This window comes from Haliotis cracherodii, unplaced genomic scaffold, assembly GCF_022045235.1.
Source record: "Haliotis cracherodii isolate W230 unplaced genomic scaffold, xgHalCrac1.p SCAF_22, whole genome shotgun sequence".
Classification (NCBI taxonomy): domain Eukaryota; kingdom Metazoa; phylum Mollusca; class Gastropoda; order Lepetellida; family Haliotidae; genus Haliotis; species Haliotis cracherodii.
In genome coordinates this window covers 11,586,198-11,608,900 of record NW_027266278.1, presented here as the reverse complement: position 1 = coordinate 11,608,900, position 22,703 = coordinate 11,586,198, and the positions used below count along the sequence as shown (strand labels likewise).

At 39.6% G+C, this 22,703-nt stretch overlaps 3 protein-coding genes across 3 annotated transcripts in view; 1 reads left to right on the top strand and 2 right to left on the bottom strand.

Moving 5' to 3' along the window:
• The first annotated feature begins 305 nt into the window (after positions 1-305).
• Positions 306-2,078, top strand: LOC139471284 (dihydrofolate reductase-like). The gene has a single exon (XM_071253584.1). It carries the CDS (start codon positions 343-345, stop codon positions 898-900), a length of 558 nt encoding a protein of 185 aa, XP_071109685.1. The 5' UTR covers positions 306-342; the 3' UTR covers positions 901-2,078.
• LOC139471485 (putative nuclease HARBI1) lies at positions 1,967-4,380 on the bottom strand. Its single transcript, XM_071253841.1, has 4 exons — positions 3,885-4,380; positions 3,258-3,370; positions 2,983-3,094; positions 1,967-1,995 (listed from the first exon to the last, which is right to left on the bottom strand). The coding sequence occupies exons 1-4, from the start codon at positions 4,303-4,305 to the stop codon at positions 1,967-1,969; spliced, it is 675 nt and encodes a 224-aa protein (XP_071109942.1). The 5' UTR covers positions 4,306-4,380.
• Positions 4,381-9,008: 4,628 nt separating this feature from the next.
• The window catches only part of LOC139471416 (anoctamin-7-like), a 144,908-nt gene continuing 131,213 nt past the window's right edge, over positions 9,009-22,703 (bottom strand). The window contains exons 18-23 of the mRNA XM_071253781.1: positions 22,386-22,510; positions 20,652-20,857; positions 16,490-16,623; positions 13,339-13,429; positions 11,884-12,015; positions 9,009-11,138 (exon numbers count right to left, since the gene is read on the bottom strand). Coding sequence (XP_071109882.1) covers positions 11,058-11,138; positions 11,884-12,015; positions 13,339-13,429; positions 16,490-16,623; positions 20,652-20,857; positions 22,386-22,510 — 769 coding nt within the window. The 3' untranslated portion in view covers positions 9,009-11,057. The remainder of the gene's footprint in view (positions 11,139-11,883; positions 12,016-13,338; positions 13,430-16,489; positions 16,624-20,651; positions 20,858-22,385; positions 22,511-22,703) is intronic.

Sequence of the window (22,703 nt, the reverse complement as noted above, 5' to 3'; positions counted from 1 at the left end):
CATTGTTTACATTTCGCCGATGTGACGACCACTTTCGCGTCTCGAAACGGCTTAAGTAATTTTTTTCTTCACTTAAAGTAACAATGGACGTTATTCTCGTGGTGTATACATTGCAAGAGCATTGATGAAAATGCTATGAAAAAAATATAACCACCCGTTCTAGTGTTTTTCTAAAGTAGATACATGTCGTGTCCGCCATGTTTGTTCGTCTGGTGGAGGCGGCCAATGTGCAGTCATAGCCTGGGTAAGCTGGTTCCCGGCTCCCTATGCGCGTCGTCAACTTGCGCCAAGCCAGGGAACAAGGCTGCATGGTATATTGCCGTGGGAATATTAAACCTAAACATGGCGGATTTTCGTCTCAAGCTTGTTGTCGCTGCATGTAAGAACGGAGGTATCGGCAAAGATGGGCAGCTACCATGGAAGCTTAAGAAAGATATGGCATTTTTCAAGTCGATTACATCAAGCTCAACTCAAAACAACAAAACTAACGTGGTGATAATGGGTCGCAAGACGTGGAATTCAATTCCCGCCAAATTTCGCCCTTTGAAAAATCGCATCAACATTGTGTTGAGCAAGACCATGGACACATCTCCAGAAGGCGTGGTTCTGTCGAGGAGTCTTGAGGAAGCTCTGGAGTATACCGAGAGACAGGGGAAGGATAAGATAGACTCTGTGTTTGTGATCGGTGGCAGTTCCGTGTATAAAGAAGCAATTGAAGGCCCGTGGAGCACTCGCGTGTATCTTACCCGAGTGATGGCGGAGTTTGAGTGTGATACGTTCATGCCTTCTCTAGAAGGGTTGCATTTCAAGAAGACTGAGGGTGTTGAACACGTACCGACAGGTGTACACTCAGATAACGGAATAGAGTTTGTGTTTGAAGTTTACGACAAAATTGTATAGACAGTGAGTGTCTTGATCATGCGGTGAATGCGCTCGTTAAATGACCATAAAATATCATTTTCTTCAATGCGAATGTCTATATTGGTACGGGATATTTACTCATTACGAGTGAAGCACACTTGATACTTATAAAAAAACACACACAAAAATCAACAACTTGATGTTTATTATTTTTAATGGAAAAGACACATTTGAAATTTAAATGACAAACAGACTGGACTGCTATATCTCAGCTTATAACTTGACTGTTACTATGTAACACTGCGAAATAAATGTTGCTGTTGATGTTAATGAATATATGACTGTTTTCCTCTGCATGCCATTTCAGTCGCATTAAAATCATATCCTGGTTCTTGCTATCGCTAAACACAGATCTGAGGACATCCCATTACGGGTCACGTAAGACCGACCTTTCATCCGACCAATCAAAGCGTCGCTTACCAGATCATGAAAGTGACAGTCGGAATGTGTTTTCTAAACAGGCAACCTCAATATATTTAACACGGGGTATTCCGAACAACAGTTACGGCCAGTATGACTGATTCCATCAAAATTATTGTCTATCTCGTTTCCGTAGGATAAACATTTGAATGGAGGTGGCGTTGCACAGTACGAGGGAAGCACTACCATACAATCGTAACCATATATTAGACATTCCGGATTGTTCTTTTGTTCAGTTTTCAAAATTTTAATCGAGAACTGTCAACATATTTTTCAAGCGTAGTCTGAAATGGAAGTCGCCAGGTTGAAACGAGTGCCATAAAGCTTGAGAAAGCTGCTTTCTCATTGGCTAATATCGACTTCTTGTCATTCGTTTCAGTGGTCGGTCAAAGTTTGCAAAAGGTCGTTCTGGCGTGACCCGTAATGGGATGTACTCAGATCTTTGTTTAGCGTCAGCAAGAACTAACTTGCTCGTTGGTTTCACTGAAGTGGTAAACGTCTTAGACCTGCATCACTTCGGGCTTTCCTTCCACATTAAGCTGACACGCCGTGATATGACTGGAATACTGTTAAAAGCGGCGTTAAACCCAACTGAGATGACATGTCATACTGGCCAGGAGATGCACTAGGCCTGGGTGACAGATCTACTGTAAGCTAGTTTACACAAATTTCCTTTACAAATTTATGCTCATAAAACCAATTCTGTAATAATTACTCGCTTGTGCTACAAGCACCAACATCTCTTACTTGTCTATATAATGTCATAAGAAAGATTTAATGTACCTCCACCAATGTAAGAGGCGACTAACAGGATCAGGTGGTCAGGCTCGCTGACTTGGCTGATGCATGTCATCATATCCCAATTGCATGGATCAAAGCTCATGACAAAAATCACTGGATTGTCTGGTCCAGATTTGATTATTTACAGACCGCCGTCATATGGCTTGAATATTGCTGAGTGTGGTGTTAACCAACCAACAAACAAACCTCCACCAAAAAGAGCTCTTAGCTCAAATTTGTGTCGTATGTAAGATAATGTTGCGATTGAAAAGTTCAAGAATAGCACCTGTTGCTTTATTATCATCCGTATCCATACTGTGGTGGGATCTCCATATCCCTGATCTGAACAGACATAATAAATCCCATGAACCCCCAAGAAGTATTCGTCGTCATTACACATAGACGTGGCCCGTGAAGATCCAGGGTAGAATAGGTTTCAGCAACCCATGCTTGCCATAAAAGGCGACTATGCTTGTCGTAAGAGGCGACTAATGGGATCGGGTGGTCAGGCTCCCTGACTTGGTTGATGCATGTCATCATATCCCAATTGCATGGATCGATGCTCATGACAAAAATCACTGGATTGTCTGGTCCAGACTCAATTATTTACAGACCACCGTCATATAGCTGGAATATTGCTGAGCGCGGCGTTTTAACAACAAACCAACCAACCACATAGACGCAGTTTCAATGTGTTTGTCACAAGTCACTGAGTGAGTGAGTGAGTATGGTTTTACGCCGCTCTTAGCAATATTCCAGCAATATCACGGCGGGGGACACCAGAAATATTTTTTATTTAATAGTCATTTGTACCGATGTTCATAGCAACTACAAAGTCTGGTAATCAAATGTGATACCTACCATTTTCAAACGCAACACTGATTCTGCTGTCCCTGAATATCCTGCTGTCATGTACACTTCCTGGCCATTTTGCTACACAGTTGATAAATCTGTATTCTGCATCACAGATCATCTGAAAGGGAGCAGAGGCCTGTTTTCATTGGTACTGAAATATACTTTCATTTGTAAATAATGACATAAAATTCCCATTATTTGTTAGGGATCATGTAATCATAATTTAATTTTTTGTTGGTGTTAATAAATACATAACTTGTGTGAACCATTTATATACATACCTGAACATTCATCGAATGATAGCCTTTACGATTCAGGTAGTCACCTTCATTCACCTTTGGGCCTATGATTCTTACAAATGTGCCATCTACACACCCTAGCACATTTGGAAATCCTGAAAGAAAATGATTTTATTTTTAATTGGTTGGAATCTTATATTTGTGTAAAAACATTCATCCTCCTAATTAAGGTTAAATGAAGTGAACATAATATGGAACAGCAAAATACTTGTAAATATTACTCAAATAAGCATGTCAAGTTTCAGCTTTATGAATAAACTTACTGATATGATCAAGGTCAATGCACACTACTTTTGAAAATGTCAGATAATTCAAATACTTGTTAATGATTTATTATTTGATAAACATACCAAACATTCTTATTTTTTATTATTTTTATTGGTTAAAAGGATGATGGTGGATGGTAATTTCATATTGATTCATACCTGAACATTTTACACTATACAATTACAGAATGTAGCCTAAGGGAACTATTATGCCTGTTCAAAACAATGCCGTTTTCCGTTTTCTAAACTCCGGATTTTAGCATTGCTCTAACTTGCACTTAGAGTTATGCCCCCTTTACTTTTATAACGTAATGTTAAAACGGTTGAAAGATCGATGAATTACCTGCGATTTTGTGAAACTTCTGTTTTGTGGTGTCTGCGTCTGATCCTGTCGGCATCCTCACTAACTGGTAAGCAGCTGAACATAGACTGGTGCAAACATCTCGGACAGACCGGAAGACCGACGGTGCAGATATTGCCGAGAAGGAGTCAGAAATGAGGGAATAAAAGCCTCCCGTAGCAAGGAATCTCAGCGTAACAAGTACCTGTGTTAGGGGTGGAAGGGGGCTGTTACGTTGAGTGGGTCTTTGCAGTCTGTTGGACACGAGTGACACGATGTAAAGAATCGTTTCCACCCGAAACCTAAATCTAAGGAACAAATCATCGTCCGACATGTATTCCAGTGGGTTTTCACGATCGGTAAGCCGCCTGGAAATAACCTGTCTCCTTCTCGATCTCCGCTTACGTCTATTAGCAATCGCCATTTTTGTCCGAATAAAAACTTAAGTTACCATGTAGGCTTACTTAAGTTTTATGTGGTTTCGAACTCAGTTTGAGTCGAAAATTGAACTCAGTTTGGTTTGAGAAATGCATTTTGCTGAGTTTTCTCAGATTTGAGTAAAAACTCAGACTTGAGTTAGTTTTTTAACTTAAGTTTGTTTCGAGAAATCGGGGCCAGGTCTGTGGCAGCGTAGCTGGATTCCCCTCTGACGTGTATGTGTTACCATGGTTACGTGGTTACAGTCAATGTGTACAATCAGTCCATATACAAAATGGTAATTTTCACTTAGGCAATTTACAAAATGCCATGATTATCAGTATTTTACAATAATTTTTTATTTATTGTATTCCAGATTCCAAATATTTTTATGCTCAATTTCATCAACCAGTGACTAAATGATAGGTTTAAAAGAAAACTAAAGTCAATGTATATTTTTGTGTGCTTTCTATCACCACATATTTGGTCTATTGGGATGTTTTTAAGCCCTTTTGAACTTTTAAATAACTTTTTGTCAATCTCACGAAAAAATGATTATAAACTGACTGAAATATTTTGGTGTTTTGTAAATTGCCTACTTGAGAATTTCAGGTTACAATAGGTCTTCAGCAACAGACGTAACAGATGCCTATGCTTGTCCTAAGAGGCAACTAACGGGATCGAGTGGTCCGGCTCGCTGACTTGGTTGATGCATGTCATCATATCCCAATTGTGTACATCAATGCTCATATCAATCACTGGATTGTCTGGTCCACACTCGATTATATACAGACCGCCATAATAGAGCTGAAATATTGCTGAATGCGGTGTAAACGACAAACAAACGTGTAAATTTTACACATTGGCTGTAACATGAACAACAAACACCATTTTGAAGTGAAAATATTGCACTTTATTGTGCCAACAAGGGTATGTATATATATCATCGGGCCAAAACAAGATAAGCCCAGTCATGGAGAGCAATGTACAATAACTGACAAACAAACAATACACCTTGCAGGTCATCTGGTGAAGGAACATCTTCAACAACAAGCTGAAAAGCCCATGTAGACATGCAGTATAATATTCATTCCAGAATCAGCAATCTAATAATCACCCCCCCTTCCAATAATTGTGACTGTTCAGGGGGTAATTTTTCTTTGCTAGGGGTTTCCCTTGGAGGGCTGTCTCAAGAGTAGAGATGTTATCTCCCCTTTTCAAAGGCTATTTGGAGAGTGGTCTCCCTTGTACAGAGAGTAGTCTCCCTTGAAATGTACATTAAGCTATTTCTGCATGTTTCTCACCAAGCACATTATGTGTGTAACTTTCAACAGAAAATAGATACTACTGACTAAATTTGTAATTGTTCCCAAACCATTTTAAAATGTGTAATAAAGACAGCAGCTCCTGAACAAGTGTTCGGTGTTAAGGGAAGAGAAACGAGAGTTTGATGCTGTAGCGCTAGAACACGGAACACTACAACCTGTCACCTTGGATATTCGTCTACAAAGTGAAGAAGTCAACTACCATGAAGATGCGGCAACATCTGCTCTACTGAATAAAACACCTACAGCCTTGACCGATAAGTGACCACGACCAAGGGACTAACTGTCCTAGTGAAGCCCAAAAACTGAAACAATGGCTTCAGGGCCGACAACTTTATATAAGGACAGGAGGTTTTTCTTTCTCCCCCCTAAAAAAGAAAGCCTGACAAAAAACAAGTTTGGCTACTCTTCTGAAAAAAATATTAATAATATTTTTCTTATAAATCCTGGCTGGTATGTATTATGGCAAATTAACAGGATTATAGTGCATATCAAATGTTAATAAAATGGTTGATCTAGTTCTATGTAACAGTCAATATTTCAAGGAGAAAATTAATTTTAAAGGGATTAATTTATGCAAACAAACCACACAGAAAGTGAGCTTTGATCCTAAGATACACTAAGCAAGCTTGACAGTTTGATGGTCCATCTGAATATTATCTATGTCGTGGATTACCCATCTTCAGGGTCAACCATGGGAGACAGGATGGGAAGGTAGGTTCTCCCTTGGAGACTGAAGGCCTTGCTGTTGTACAACAACGCTTGTATTTCAGGACAGAATAACCTGATGAAGATTAAATTATTATTTTATTTGTTTGTAAATTATAGTATTTCACCAAGCCATTATTGAATACTGTGTGATATCAGTACATGCAATGCGCAGGTGATAAGTCAATCATATATAGTGAAAAACAGTGAAATAAACACCAAAAACCAAGGGTTATTCCTACATCTTTAATGTCAAATTCGGAGAAGTCAACAATTTCAAAAATGAATTTCGAAGGTGAAAATATATGAAGAATAACCTATATTGGCCAACGAAAACAGATTGTCTTAGAAGGATTCTTGAAAATGTCAAAAAACATATCTGACAAGCATGCAACGTGGGTCTGTACACGTCTAACCCTGTTCTATCGATGTGTGTTTTAAGCAATGGTGGCGAGTTAATGGACTGTAATGGGAGCCACAGGTGCTCGACACAGCTGTACAATATTTGAGGTATATTTCTCAAGATGATATAATGACAGGAGAGACATCTTGCAAAGGAGAAGTTATATCACAGTACTTTGGAGACATACAGCTGAGGAGGAAGGATGGAGAGAGAATGTTTATTAATTTTAAAACTGTGTGACGTGCGTCGTAATCTGAAAGGTAACGGAGAGACTAAATGTGATGTCAGGACCTACTGGCTTGTTTTATTGTATAGTTGTATGAACCAAAAACAGGTTATCAAGTAATTCAAGATACATTACAATATTGATGCTGTTATTCAATATTCATTCTTGTAGAGGGACTGTGTTTATTTGCCTAAGTTCAACTGAGTAAAACTGAGGGTGACTATCAGATGGGAGTCAATCATTTCTAGATGATACCGTATTCGACGTAATAAGCGCCCACGGCGATATTTGCTAATATATTGGCTAGTGAACAATCCCAATTAGCACCCCTTCCGATTGATCAATGTACACAAGACTTATTTATTCGCGTATAATACGCACTCGTGTGTTATATGTACCCTTAATTATGGGCAATTCAATTCTGGAAAAATATATCTGTCGTATACAAATGTATAAACATTTCAGGCTGTCAGCATAAACCACGAAAATTGATCTTTCAACTCTGTTTTTTCCACCAAAATAATAATCTAAAAAGAGCACCCTATTTCTAATTTTGAGACCTCCCTAGGCGCTTATTACGTTGAATACGGTATATATAATAAAACTGGAGTTGTCTGATTGAACAGAGTGGGGTTAGAATGACTTACCATATACTCCGACGCTTTGTAAACTGACTAATGGGGCGCTTTTTAAAACCATTAATACCAAGCTAAATTTGTTGTCAGAGATTGTGGAGTAGTGAACAGACATAGTCCAAACGTCGAAGAAACTAAAACATTTACAATAAAAATTACCGGGCAATTCCTGCTACACTGCTCTTTTCTGTAAACTAATCTGTAAAAATACATGAGAACATATGGACTTTCGTGTTTTATTTTTGGTTTTATTAGGGTGTGAAAAAGGTTACTTAAAGATTGGTAAAAGAGTAAACCAGGAGTGCCTATTTTATCAGGACGCTTAATACAGTGACTATGGTAATTCTAACTGGCTGGGACTTATTCCCTTTTAATATGAAAATATTCAAGCTCACAGGGAGAAAACAGAAAACAAATAGACAACAGGGGTAAAATAAAGACTTGTCCGTAAAACAAAAGTAAAAATGGACTTGAAGCAGATTTGTTGAAAATAAATGGAAAAGATCAATAATGATATATAGCGAGCAAGGAAAGGGAGAATAAAAAGGAGAAAAAAAAACAGAACAAAAAAATGTAGGGGTATTAAAATGAAGACACGTTTGAGCAAAATATGGAAGAAAATGGACTTGAAGCAGATTTGTTGAAAATAAATGGAAAAGATCAATAATGATATATATACCGAGCAAGGAAAGGGAGAATAACAAGGAAAAAGAAAAAAAATTAAAAAAAATTATGGGTATTAAAATGAAGACATGTTTTAGCAAAATATGGAAGAAAATGGACTTGAAGCAGATTTGTTGAATATAACAAAAAATGTTGATAACGATACATAGTCTTTATAGGGAGCAAGGATAGACAGAGGAGAGGGGACATTACGTAGAGGACAAAGTTGAGAGATGGAAAAAATGAAGTGTGGAGGACAGGATAGATAGAAAGAATCAGTAATAGCATCGTGAATACTTTACAGGTTTGAATACTCTAGGACTGTGAAGTATTAAACAGCAATACAGGGGCAACCATGAAATACTAAACAGAGATGGAATACAGTTTGTCTCAATTTGCAAAGAATGTGTTCGAGAAAGCTAATCTCACACTTAATTGTCACACTATGTATAGGGGAATCCCATACACTCTACCAGTGCAAAAATACAAACAGATCGTCTTTCATATAAAGTTGAGAAAAGTTGAAAATTCTGTGATACAAGTGTAAGAAAGGTAGTAAACAATGCACCTGTTTTAAATATAAAATTGTACAGATTGAGCAAATATGTGTGAATATTTACATTCTCATTTTCACAATATGTACAATCTGAAATTATTAAAAGACAGGACAACAACAAAGTGATTATTTGTTTGTCGTAACTGATGCCTGTTTTCTTAAACCAGATTTGTTGGAGTTGATAACACAATGACCATAAACAGTCTCATAGTAGGACCTTCCCTACCAAGTTTCAAAATATACCGTACGAAGTACCCCGAATGTTTCCCAAACCCTGAAGATCCGGGTTAGAATAGGTGCATCGATGCTCATGATGTCAATCACTGGACTGTCTGGTCCAGACTCGATTATTTACAGACCGCCGTCACATAGCTCGAATATTGCTGAGTGTGGTGTTAACCAACAACCGTATGTTTCCAGGTGATTACACTGTTAAATATAACTTTGGACGCACCAACATCATGAACTTTTGGAGTTTTATAATATCCATTCCTAATGTGTTGTCATTTGAAAAAACAACAACATATTGTTCAACTAGCTCCTTAAAACAACTGACAAACAAATAATCAGTCTTTTGTGGCCTGACTGTCAGTTTAACTTCATTCCGTAGGGGCACAACCATATATTCTGGACATCGGTGTCACACGAAGCCAATGTAGGGGCGATACTTAACAGAAATATCTAAAGCTGGTTCTTGCAACAACGCCCAGAAATAAACTGTGCTACATGGCACATCTTGCTGTCTGGCATCAGACTCTGCTGATGAAGTCGATAGGGACAAGAGTGACTGCACATAAGGATTCACATAACCATTCACTGGAATGTCTGCAAACATATACAAGCACACCGTGAACCCTTGGGTCTACTTGACAAATACAGAGTGATCGCCACAATAAATAATTAAAAGATTTTCTTCCAATCTGTGAAAAATATGAGATGGGGTACGGACATACCCACTTTGTTCCGGACCACTCGATTCTGTTTATACTATAGTTAATCTGTCACGACATGACAGATTTACTAATGTATAGCAATATGAAAGAATCATGTGATCCTTCACTTCTTTTGAGTAGTATATTGTTGAAATGCAGCATCAAAATTTCTGCTATTTTTTTTTCTTTTTTAAATTAATATTTTATTTAAAACAAACTGTTTGTGGCATTTGTGTGCATTGAACGTCAAGGTATTCACATGAAGCATGACGATGCTGACGGACTACGTATATGTGTTTTTCATTTATATGGGGACAGTAGGGGCTCAGTGTGTATTTCTTCCTCTGTAGGTACTTGGGGAAAATTATATGTAAGACAAGTGTTTAATAATTAGTTCTTATGGCTGATTCCTCGTTTGACTCAAGCAATGTCCTGCTACTTCACAGTGCCGATCAAGATTCTCATGGAACAATAACATTGTCTCAAACAATAAACAATTTATGAAGTTTGAATTAATGAGCTTTCGCTGTACATAATTTGCTCTTAAACACTTAAAACATCAAACGAAACCAACAGACAAAATTCAACATTAAAACTATTTATACACATCTTGTAAACAAAAGTTGAATACTTCTGACAAAAAAAACCTTCCCCATCTAATATGGAAATTACTTTAGGGTTGTTTTTTAACAATATTACTTTTTCTTCTTGAGAAACGGGATTTGTAATACTGTAAAACTGTTATTAATATCTAGCCTAGGAAACAAGCACCTGTTTCTTGAGAAACATTCAGGTAAGATAACCTGTCCAACTCCGAGCCATCACAGTGATGACATGGTCACATTGTAACAATCTGTTACAACTTGGGTGGGATTTCTTGGTTCAAAAAGAAAGTTAAACTTCAAAGAATTAAGTATTTCTGAACATGGAAAGAAATGGATTAAACCGACATTAAAGGCACATCGATCAAGTAGGAAAATTTAAAGAGGAAGAAAATACTTATTTCAAATTTGTTCAGTTTGCTCCTGAGGTAGCAGTGACTGAAGTTTTCAAATGTAACTAGACGATATCTGAGATCACCTTCTCCCAAGCTGCCTGACCTCCATTTTCCTGAGGTCGTCTGCAACATGGGTTCCATTAAGAGGTAATAAAATCTTTTTTCTTCAGGAACAAAATCAATAACAGTGTGTGTGCCTTTCATGAGAGGGATATGAAAAAAGCAGTATTAAATCAACACACAAAAAACGAGTGGTTAAGGTGGATTGTTGTTTAAATGAGAACCTAATGTGTTGAGGTCGCTCGACCCAAGCATCACACAGATTTCTCGGGGAGAGTTATTTCCACGTTCTCCGGGGCGGCGTCCCCTTCGTCCTCTTCTTGTCCGGCAGCCATCTACAAACATACACAAGTATTAAACACCAGTCTGACGTCAGATTAACTTAATTCTGGTTATTCACCTTAAACACCTTGTGGAGGAGTTATCCCCCTTCCAACATAGTTGTGGCAGACAAGCCAACTTATTTGGTCAACAAATAACAGATTCTACAGGATCTTGATCGACTGGCTGATAGATGCTAACACAAGACGGCTAGTCAACAAATAACAGATTCTATAACAGGGAATAAGCAATGTGTATCTGCTTGACAACAGGATCTTGATCAACTGGCTGATAGATGCTAACACAAGATGGCTAGTCAACAAATAACAGATTCTATAACAGGAGATAAGCAATGTGTATCTGCCAGGCAACAGGATCTTGTTCAACTGGCTGATAGATGCTAACACAAGACGGCTAGTCAACAAATAACAGATTCTATAACAGGAATAAGCGACGTAAAAGGCAACCTACGGGATCAGGTGGTCAGACTCGCTGACTTGGTTGATGCATGTCATTGTATCTGAATTGCATGCATCGATGCTCATGTTATCAATCACTGGATTGTCTGGTCGAGACTCAAATATGTACAGACCGCCGTCATATAGCTGGAGTATTGCTGAGAGCGGCGTTAAAAAACAAAAAGAACCAACAAGAATACATTGGCCATATAATCCAAATAACATGCACAAACAAACAAACGAATGGTTTTTAACCGATTCTTTTACAATGAATGATGCTGATCTCTCTGTCTCCGCTTACCATCATTATGGTGGCTGTGTCAGCCAGGGCTTGTTTGGCCAGGTAGCGCTCTCTCTTGATCTTCAGTTCCAGCGCCTCGGGCACGTCCGGCACCAGGATGTCGATCATCCGGCAGATGCCGAACACGACATGCTGTAACATTAGTGTCATGACATAACAGGGATTCGAAAACACGACACGACATCATCCCCACGACAAATAAACAGTCAGGGTGCCATTGTACACACTACATGACATCATCCCCACGACAAATAAACAGTTGGAGTGCCATTGTACACAGCCATATTAACACTGAGGTGATCGTAACTCCCATACCGTTACACAGTCGTAGCGCTAAGGTTGTTTTGTACAACGGCACCCTGGTGTCTACAGTTAGGTAAAACTATGAGTGTAACTATGGCAGTCATCGAGGGTGGTATTCTGCATTCTTTTGCTCTTGGTGCACATATTAACTACCCGTGAAGATCCGGGGTAGAATAGGTCTTCAGCAACCCATGCTTGCCGTAAAAAGTAACTATGCTTATCGTAAGAGGTGACTAACGGATCGGGTGGTCAGGCTTGCGGACTTGGTTGATGCATGTCGTCGTATCCTAATTGCATAGAAAGATGCACATGATGTCAGTCATTGGATTGTCTGGTCCAAACTTGATTATTTACAGACTGCATATAGCTGGAATATTGCCGAGTGTGGCGTTAAACAACAAACAAACTTATTGACTACACATACCTTCACGCTATTTGATGCATAGGGAAATCTCTCTTTTCTAACAACAGTTTGCAGAAAAATATAACAGTTTGCAGAATTGTATAACAGTTTTGCATAAAATCAAAATTAATAGTTTGTACACTCAACCAATACGTTAACAACATATGGATAAATTATTCATCTTAAAGAAAACTACATCCTGTCTAACTGGCACCAACGAACAACTACCACAACAAACTCAGTGCTGTAGCCAGCCAGGGGGAAAGGGGGGGCAGTTGGGCCCCCAGGATTTTTTTGATAGAAAACAGTTTTATTTGAATCAAGTTGGGGACAAGTGATACTTGTACAAATATTTGACCCCCTTGTCAAAAAAAGTTAACAACTGCAACAAACCACAGATGAATGCGAGAATAGAAAATATGTATTGTATTGCTAAAAGCTGGAGAGCAAGTGCCACTTGATCCGATGCCACGCAAACAAGATGACATAGTAAATATAAACAAACGCTCCTATTCTGAACGTGCCAAGAGCGGATCTAGGCTAAAGACGATGGCACCGTGCAAACCAGCACGTAGACGCACAGAATGAAGGTATTTAGCTGTAATAATAAGAGCAACAGTGCCAAGCCTGACGTTGACATAAAAGCATTTAGTTCTAATCACTAAATGCTATTAACAATTTCGACTTTCACGACATAAACTGAAATACTATTCCTGGTGTTCTACCCAGTTTACACACTGGTGACTTACCTCAAACAAGATAACAAATCCTAACTTGACTGCTAGGAGCCGCCAGTAAAATAAGGAATACTCCCCATTAGGATCTCGGAAGTCTTTGTATCTGGGGGGCAGAATACATCACGTTATTGCAAGAACCCTGACCATGGCTGTATGAGGCACATACCATATGATATTCTGGAGGATGCGTGGAATGTTTAAAAATATTTTTTATTGTAGAGAAATAATTTTTTCTCCTGTTTAACTCGCAAGACATGCTGGATCCCCCGAGCAAAATGTGTCGTGATTTCTTGTTTTTGTGTGTATCTTCAAGCATGCCATGTACAATGAGTGAGTGAGTGAGTGAGTGAGTGAGTGAGTGAGTGAGTGAGTGAGTGAGTGAGTGAGGTTTTACGCCGCTTTTAGCAATATTCCAGCAATATCACGGCGGGGGACATTGAAATGGGTTTAACACATTGTACCCATGTCGGGAATTGAACCTGGGTATTCGGTGTAACAAGCGAATGCTTTAACCACGCCCGCCCGCACACACACACGCAGGCACGCACCAATGCACGCACCAATGTACAACGAAGTGGTCGGCCCTACACAATATTCCAACAGGCAGACAGAATCTCTGCCTGACATTGAGAACTTGGTAGCAGAACAGGAGAACATGAAAACTTCATATAGCTTCAGTACATACGTTGTGCACATGTATCATTTAGTCAAGTACTACTTACCTTCCAACTGTGTGTATGACATATGAAGGCAGTACAAAATATTTTTAACATGCATCATTACGAACCCAGTACATATATATCTGCTTTGCCCAAAAAGATATATATGAATAATTTAATTGTTCTATTGAACAGAAATGTCTACCTGGTAATAGTCCCACAGACTGTTTTATTAAAACTGCATTCACAGGTATGTTTAATAATGTCAACACAAAACAAAGTCATTTACCTTTCATAAACCTCAAGTTTATGTTAAAACTAACATATGAATGATTTGCCTTACAAATGATGCATGACATATAGAAGGGAAAAAAATATGAAATGAAATAATTTATAAGAAATATAAAGATAACACTAATATTGATATAATCTTTTCATTCATTAAAATGAGTGAGTGAGTGAGTGAGTATGGTTTAACGCCGTTTTTAGCAATATTCCAGCAATATCACGGCGGGGGACACCAGAAATGGGCTTCACACATTGTACCCATGTCGGGAATCGAACCCAGGTCTTTGGCGTGACGAGCGAACACTTTAAACACCAGGCTACCCGACCGCCCCTCATTTATTAAAATACTGACAATGTAAAATAAGACGAAGCCCAATCACATGGAGTATATGCGTGTCAGAGAAATATCCTAATCAATCACTCGGAATTAATACATAATAAAACATCATTTCTCACTAATGAAGTACAGGAACAAGAAGAAAAGAAAAGCTATGATTCAAATGAATCAACTGTAAAATGCTTCAAAATCAGAGAAAATCCATATCCTGTGAAATTTGGAAAGATTCGGCAGTTGAAGGAACAACTGACAGGGATGAAGAGAATGATTGGATTTCACAAAAACATGAGGAGGAAATTGAAATAGGGATCTGGGAATGTGAAATCGTTAAATCTATGGCAGGTGCACTCTGACAAAACATGTCAAGAAGCAATTTCATAAGGGAGCTGAATTACCTTGAGCAAGAATCATGAAAAACAGATTTGTTTGGTCCCGAGAAATGCCAACACTAAAGTTGGAGGAAATTAGGAGCAAAGTTGGTTTGGGGTTGAAAAATGAAGAATGTCCAGAAAATAATTTAACTATTGTTACCGAATTAGCCCAAAGTGCCCTGGGCCCGTTGCACAAAGCTACTTTAGCACGTAAGCCTTTGTTAGCCTAGGTAAGCCATTGTGAGCTACGATCACCTTAGCACTAAGATAGCTTTGTGCAACTGGAGCCCTGGTGTCTTTACATGATGATGTGTGAGGCTCTCAGCCCTGTTCCGCAAAGTAATCCGAGGTGATTATCGCTAAGATCAATTTGTGGAACGGTGCCATGGGGTCTCTGTGGGAAAAGTTCAGACAAGTCATCAGAGTCTGTGCCAAAATAGTTAAAGACTACGAGCCTAATTTGGCTCTTGGCATCTTTTTCAGCAGAATTTAATGTCATTATGTGGACTATTATTAGCTGAGCTTAAGTCACCGGACAAGTCGCAGACTGCCATCAATCCTTTCTTTAAAAAAATAAAATTTTTTGAAGGTATTGAAATTGATAATTGTCCTCACGCAACAACTGCTGTGCTTTGGAAGCCAGGCCCTTTCATTGCACACCCCATCACGGCAAATATGACATTCAAGGTTTCTCCCAGAGACTAAGATTGGAAACTGATATTATTGTAGTTTCGATTCATGGCGAAGCATGTCAGTGAAAACGGTAGCTACAGCTACTGCCCGGAAAGCGGAAGGTCCGGGGTTCGATCATCGGCCACGTCATATCAAAAGTCGTTAAAAGATTAAGGGTCTAAAACAAGGACTGGTCGGCTTGGAGTCAGTATACTGTGTCTGAGTGGGGAATTCATGTTTAACAGCGTCATGATATTTCTATGGGCTATCACTATAAAATCTATAAAATCACACACACAGACAGCCACACACACATGTATGCACGTCACTATATAAGTGCCATAATCTTGGACGCGACATGAACTCTATTTCACCTCACCTACTGCCACATGTAATTGACGACAGACAAAGGGCACAGATCCGTTCATGATTCCCTGCTGAGCTAAACTATGAGTGAGTGAGTATGGTTTTACGCCGCTCTTAGCAATATCACGGCAGGGGACACCAGAAATGGGCTTCACACATTGCACCCATATTGGGAATCGAACCCAGGTCTTTGGCGTGACGAGCGAACGCTTTAACCATGAGGCTACCCGACCGCCCGCTAAACTATGAAGATGTGTTAAAAAAAAACAACTGCCACCCGTGAACACAAAGAGTTCTACCTGCACGGTTGTTTCAGAGTGCCTTGCGGCGCATCTGACAAGGTGAAATTTGTGTACCCTGTCAACGTCCAGCTATACTCGTACCGATACAGGAGTTTCGGTAGGAACTCGGACGTGAATGCGATTAGGAACGCCTGTAAAAGACAATGTGACGGTTAGTGGTGTCAGTACCTGCAGATTTCATTCATTGTCCCGTTGGGCGATGTCGACAGTGTAAAATTGGTGTAGCCACTAAGAGACCAGTTGTACTCGTACTGGTACAGTAATCGTGGCAGGAACTCCGACGTGAAAGCTATAAGGAAGGCCTGAAAATAGTCAACACATCACATACAGCTTGGTTTGCTGAAACTTGTCATCTTAAAAAAATGTCTCAACTTATTACTAATAAATTTACTCTTTAAACTACAGAAATTCAGATCTTCAAAACAGAAGGTACTTGCCTATCAATCTACCCTATAAAAATGATGACTTTGGGCAAGAGAAACGTCTTATTTTTTATAGTGAGTGAGTGAGTTGGGTTTAACGCCGCTTTTAACAGTATTCCAGTTATATCATGGCGTGTCAGCTTAATGTGGGAGGAAAGCCCCAAGTGATGCAGGTCTCAGACGTTTACCACTTCGGTGAAACCCACGAGCACAGGTATGGTGCTGACAAACCTAGAAACATAATCGGGGCGAGCCAGGATTCGAACCCACAATCATAGGTTTCTGGCGCGACCAAGGGATGCAACTCTGCACAGCGAATTGCGGCGCCTTAGACGACTGGGCAACCCATGCCCTCTTATTTTTATAGTTTCATACAAGGGTAACATGTTATTATTTAGGGGGGTTCTATTTTTTTGTCTGATATAATGTGCTGTATCACAATAGTTGAATGAGAAAATTAATATTATTATTTATTCAGGCTCAGCATACTTTATCCTCTGAGAAAAGAAAAATATTGAATATTAAATTTAATCTAAACTTAATAGTATTTTACTCAAGGGAGGTTTTCCATATCTAAGCGATACTGAATAAATGTTTTATCAGATTGAGGTCTCTCATTACCAATCCAGCAAAGTTGTTGCATCGTCGCTGAAACCAAACTGAATATCATCATTATTATCAATACCCAGAGCTACAGATAAGCTGCGTATTTGCATAAAATACCCCCCAAAACTATTCAAAACCCAATTACTTTCAATTAACTTGCTTACAGAAACACATGCATTAAATGAAAAACACAATTTTTGAAAACAGCATGCGTAAATACAACAAGGTTTTTCAGCATGAGTACAATGGCGCTAATTTCCGAAACACAATTACGAGCTAATTTACTTTCCGAGTCAAGCCGATATTTAGAACCGTTATATACATCTAAAACACTATTTCATTTTTTCTAAAACTCAAGACCCGTGAAGATTCTGGGGTAGAATAGGTCTTCAGCAACCCATGCTTGCCGTAAAAGGCGACTATGCTTGTCGTAAGAGGCGACTAAGGGGATCGGGTGGTCAGGCTCACTGACTTGGTTGATACATGTCATCGATCAAAATTGAGTGGATCGATGCTCATGATATTAATCACTGGATTGTCTGGTCCAGACTCGATTATTTACAGACCGCCGTCATATATATTGATTCGAATATTGCTGAGTGCGGCGTTAAACAACAAACAAACCAAAACTTAAACTCAAAATGCTTACTCATTTTGGGAAAAACCCAATAGAGTGATGAATAGATGAGTGAAAAAAAATATTGGTTACCCAATGAAAAAAGTAATAGCCTAATTAAAATAGAAACCTTCAAGTAAAAAAAACCTCAATTGCTCAAAAAGTTATCTGGAGGTCTGCATCCCATGACAAGTATCTAAGGACACAACCTTATCATTGCTGCAGGAATTGGTCCATACACTCACTGAGCATTCAAATCTACTTCTTTGTGTTTCATCTTGCCGTCAAGTATTCATGGGTATTTCTGAGGCGGATGTTGATTTTCAGAGTTAGCAACCTAATTTATTCATGAGACAGGTTAAATAATGTATACTCACTGACAAAAGAAAAGCGAACCACAGAAACATATAGAAACGTAGTATGTTTGTTGAGTGAATGAGTGAGTTTTGGTTTTACGCCGCTTTTAGCAATATTCCAGCAATATCACGGCGGGGACACCAGAAATGGGCTTCACTAAATGTACCCATGTCGGGAATCGAACCCGGATCTTAGGCGTGATGAGCGAATGCTTTAACCACTAGGCTACCCGACCGCCCCGTATGTTTGTTGAGAAGAGCTGTTTCCAACGTGTACTACTTATTGACAACACGAACAGTCAGTGAAGTGTTACCACAGTGTCTTTCTTCTTACCACAATATTCTGCACGAGATAAATGGTGCATCTCGGGTCATGGATCTATGACGTCACATGCGACGCATTCACGAGCGTCGGTTTACGCAACATAACACTATGTTTGTTTGTGCATCGAACCACACTTATGTCTCTTGAATAGGAGTAATTCTTCATATATTAACCAACAAGAACCGTATTTTCTTGAGTATAGTACGTACCAATGTATAATGCACACTCCTCTCTAACGGATTCAGTATTTTGGAAATTAAATTCCGAATATCAAGCGCAGAAAAAAATTACACTGTAGAACTACCCCTTCAGCGAATTTCGGTAAACGAACGGGTGATGAGAAACTTGGTCAGTACACATTCGAAATTTGAGATAAATAAATCACCAGACATGTTGATTTTCCCGTTTAAATTGTATTTTCTGTTCTGCTAGGCATTGTTTTACATCCAGGGATAAAGATTACCTTGTGTATGTTCTCGTAAACTAAGCCGGAAACAGCAATCAGCTGTACACACATGGTATGGTATGGTATTCGTGTATCTTTGGCAGTGAGTATACATTGTCCATGACTACAAAGATGCCATTTTGCTGCCACACATACATAGTAATTATTGCTTCATCAAAGTTAGTAACATAGGCAGACAACAGGATAAACTTTTTATACTACTCAAAACAAGTTAAGAACACACTGATTTATCATCCAAAACTGGCTCCCACAGGAGATATCGCTTGGGTGTGATCAAGCGATATCTACACTGTAGATATTGCTGCAATGAAATTGCATCACAATGCTTTGCAGACCCTTGTGACATCATTGGCCGAAAGCTGTTTGTTTGTTTGTTGTTTAATGTCTCACTCAGCAATATTTCGGCTACATGACGGCGGTCTGTAAATAATCGAGTCTGGACCAGACAATCCAGTGATTTACGTCATGAACATCGATCCACGTAATTGGGATACGATGACATGCATCAACCAAGTCAGCAAGCCTGACCACCTGATCCTGTTAGTCGCCTTTTACGACAAGCATAGTCGCCTTTTACAACAAGCATTGTGTTGATGCAGACCAATTCTAACCTAGATCTTCAAGGGACTAAAAAGCTGTACATGTATCATCTATTGTTTATTAAATGTAACATATCAGCCTTGGGAAATAAAACTAAAACAAAAGAAAAGAAGAAAAGTTAAGAACATGTTCAATTGGAAGGCTGTGTGATGCATTATAAACCTCCGGTGACGTCATCCTATTGTTCTCAAGTCGGGTTAAATCTTATAAACAGGGACGTTGTAATGTCCCTGGGATTTTATATAATATCCCTGTGATTTTATAGGATATTCAACTCATATTTGCTATATAATGTGTTATAATATCCCAGGGATTTTATATAATGTCCTGGGTATTTTATTAATATACCTTCCCTTCAGATTGTAACATGTAATGAAATGTAAAATCGAATGACAAATATTTTCTTTATATTCCCGAGGATCGAACTCGCAACCTTCATATCTGTAGCCCAGTGAGTGTACCACTAGGTTAGAGAGGCGTTAATAAGTCGCACTGCTTTTTAGAATGTTCTTTATGAAGATCCGTATGCAAGCAACAGATATTTTACGCCCGTTTCCTAATGTTCATGGAGAGTATGTTCGAAACATAAAAATGTTGATGAATGTTGTTTTAAGTTGTTTTTTTCGGTTTATAAGTTAGATAAAACACTTCCCCTCGGGTTGTTGTGATATTTAAAACCCTTTCCCTCGGAAAATCCCTCGGGATGCGGGTTTTAAATATCCTAACAACCCTCAGACGTGTTTTATCCTATACATAGCTACCAGCCATGAAAGATTAACAATATTCGTATGAAAAATTTAGTGTTCCTTAACTTCTATTTAGTAGAATATATTGTCCAGGACTACAAGAATAACATTGTGCAGTTATACACTGTTGTTTCCGAAACAGGGGCTCAATATCTGAGAAATATTTTTTCAGTAGACAGTGTAGACTACGTACATTGCTGATGACGGCTAACTGTGCCAGGGCATCGAGGATCTGGAACCACACCCCTATGTCCTCCGCCCGTTCAGCCACAGGGCGACGTGTCTCACTCACGAACTTGTTGGCATCAAGGCGTATCTCCACCCAGTTGTTGAGGAGGGCAAACAATGGCGCCAGGGGGAAGGCAGCAACAAAGATGGTGATGAAGCCGAACTGGAGGACTGGAGGACCAAGACATAGACACACATCAGCAGCAAGTCAAACCAACCATGTCCTTCGTTCTTGATGAGTTCATACCTCTCTACCCACCCCGACAATTCACCCATCTCAAGGTACTTCTGGAACAGTCCCTCATTCTCGATGAGTTTATAATCCTCCTCCGACCCCAATAACTCACCTGTCTCCAAATACTCCAGGAATATTCCCTCATTCTTTTGTAAGTCTATACCTGTCTACCCACCCCAACAACTCACCCATCTCAAATACTCCAGGAATATTCCCTCATTCTTGGTAAGTTTATACCTGTCTACCCAACCCAACAACTCACCCATCTCAAGGTACTCCTGGAATATTCCCTCATTCTTGGTAAGTTTATACCTGTCTACCCACCCCGACAACTCACCCATCTCCAAATACTCCAGGAATATTCCCTCATTCTTGGTAAGTTTATACCTGTCTACCCACCCCGACAACTCACCCATCTCCAAATACTCCAGGAATATTCCCTCATTCTTGGTAAGTTTATACCTGTCTACCCACCCCGACAACTCACCCATCTCCAAATACTCCAGGAATATTCCCTCATTCTTGGTAAGTTTATACCTGTCTACCCACCCCAACAACTCACCCATCTCCAAATACTCCAGGAATATTCCCTCATTCTTGGTAAGTTTATACCTGTCTACCCACCCCGACAACTCACCCATCTCCAAATACTCCAGGAATATTCCCTCATTCTTGGTAAGTTTATACCTGTCTACCCAACCCAACAACTCACCCATCTCCAAATACTCCAGGAATATTCCCTCATTCTTGGTAAGTTTATACCTGTCTACCCACCCCCACAACTCACCCATCTCCAAATACTCCAGGAATATTCCCTCATTCTTGGTAAGTTTATACCTGTCTACCCACCCCAACAACTCACCCATCTCCAAATACTCCAGGAATATTCCCTCATTCTTGGTAAGTTTATACCTGTCTACCCACCCCAACAACTCACCCATCTCCAAATACTCCAGGAATATTCCCTCATTCTTGGTAAGTTTATACCTGTCTACCCACCCCAACAACTCACCCATCTCCAAATACTCCAGGAATATTCCCTCATTCTTGGTAAGTTTATACCTGTCTACCCAACCCAACAACTCACCAACCTCCAAATACTCCAGGAATATTCCCTCATTCTTGGTAAGTTTATACCTGTCTACCCACCCCAACAACTCACCCATCTCCAAATACTCCAGGAATATTCCCTCATTCTTGGTAAGTTTATACCTGTCTACCCACCCCGACAACTCACCCATCTCCAAATACTCCAGGAATATTCCCTCATTCTTGGTAAGTTTATACCTGTCTACCCACCCCAACAACTCACCCATCTCCCAATACTCCAGGAATATTCCCTCATTCTTGGTAAGTTTATACCTGTCTACCCACCCCGACAACTCACCCATCTCAAGGTACTCCAGGAATATTCCCTCATTCTTGGTAGGTTTATATACCTGTCTACCCACCCCAACAACTCACCCATCTCAAGGTACTCCTGGAACAGTCCCTCATTCTCGATGAGTTTATAATCCTCCTCCCACCGAGTCTGCATGGCGTTGCTGTCTATCCTTGCCTTAAACCGATGCCAGCATGTTTTCATTTTCCTGGAAGAATAGAACAAACAATCACATACAGGGCACAAGACACAGAGTACCAGGGTAAAATGATGGCCGCCCTTAGACACAGAGTACCAGGGTAGAACAAGGGGCGTCCTTAGACACAGAGTACCAGGGTAGAAGGAGGGCTGTCCTTAGACACACAGTACCAGGGATACGAGGGCTGTCCTTGGACACAGAA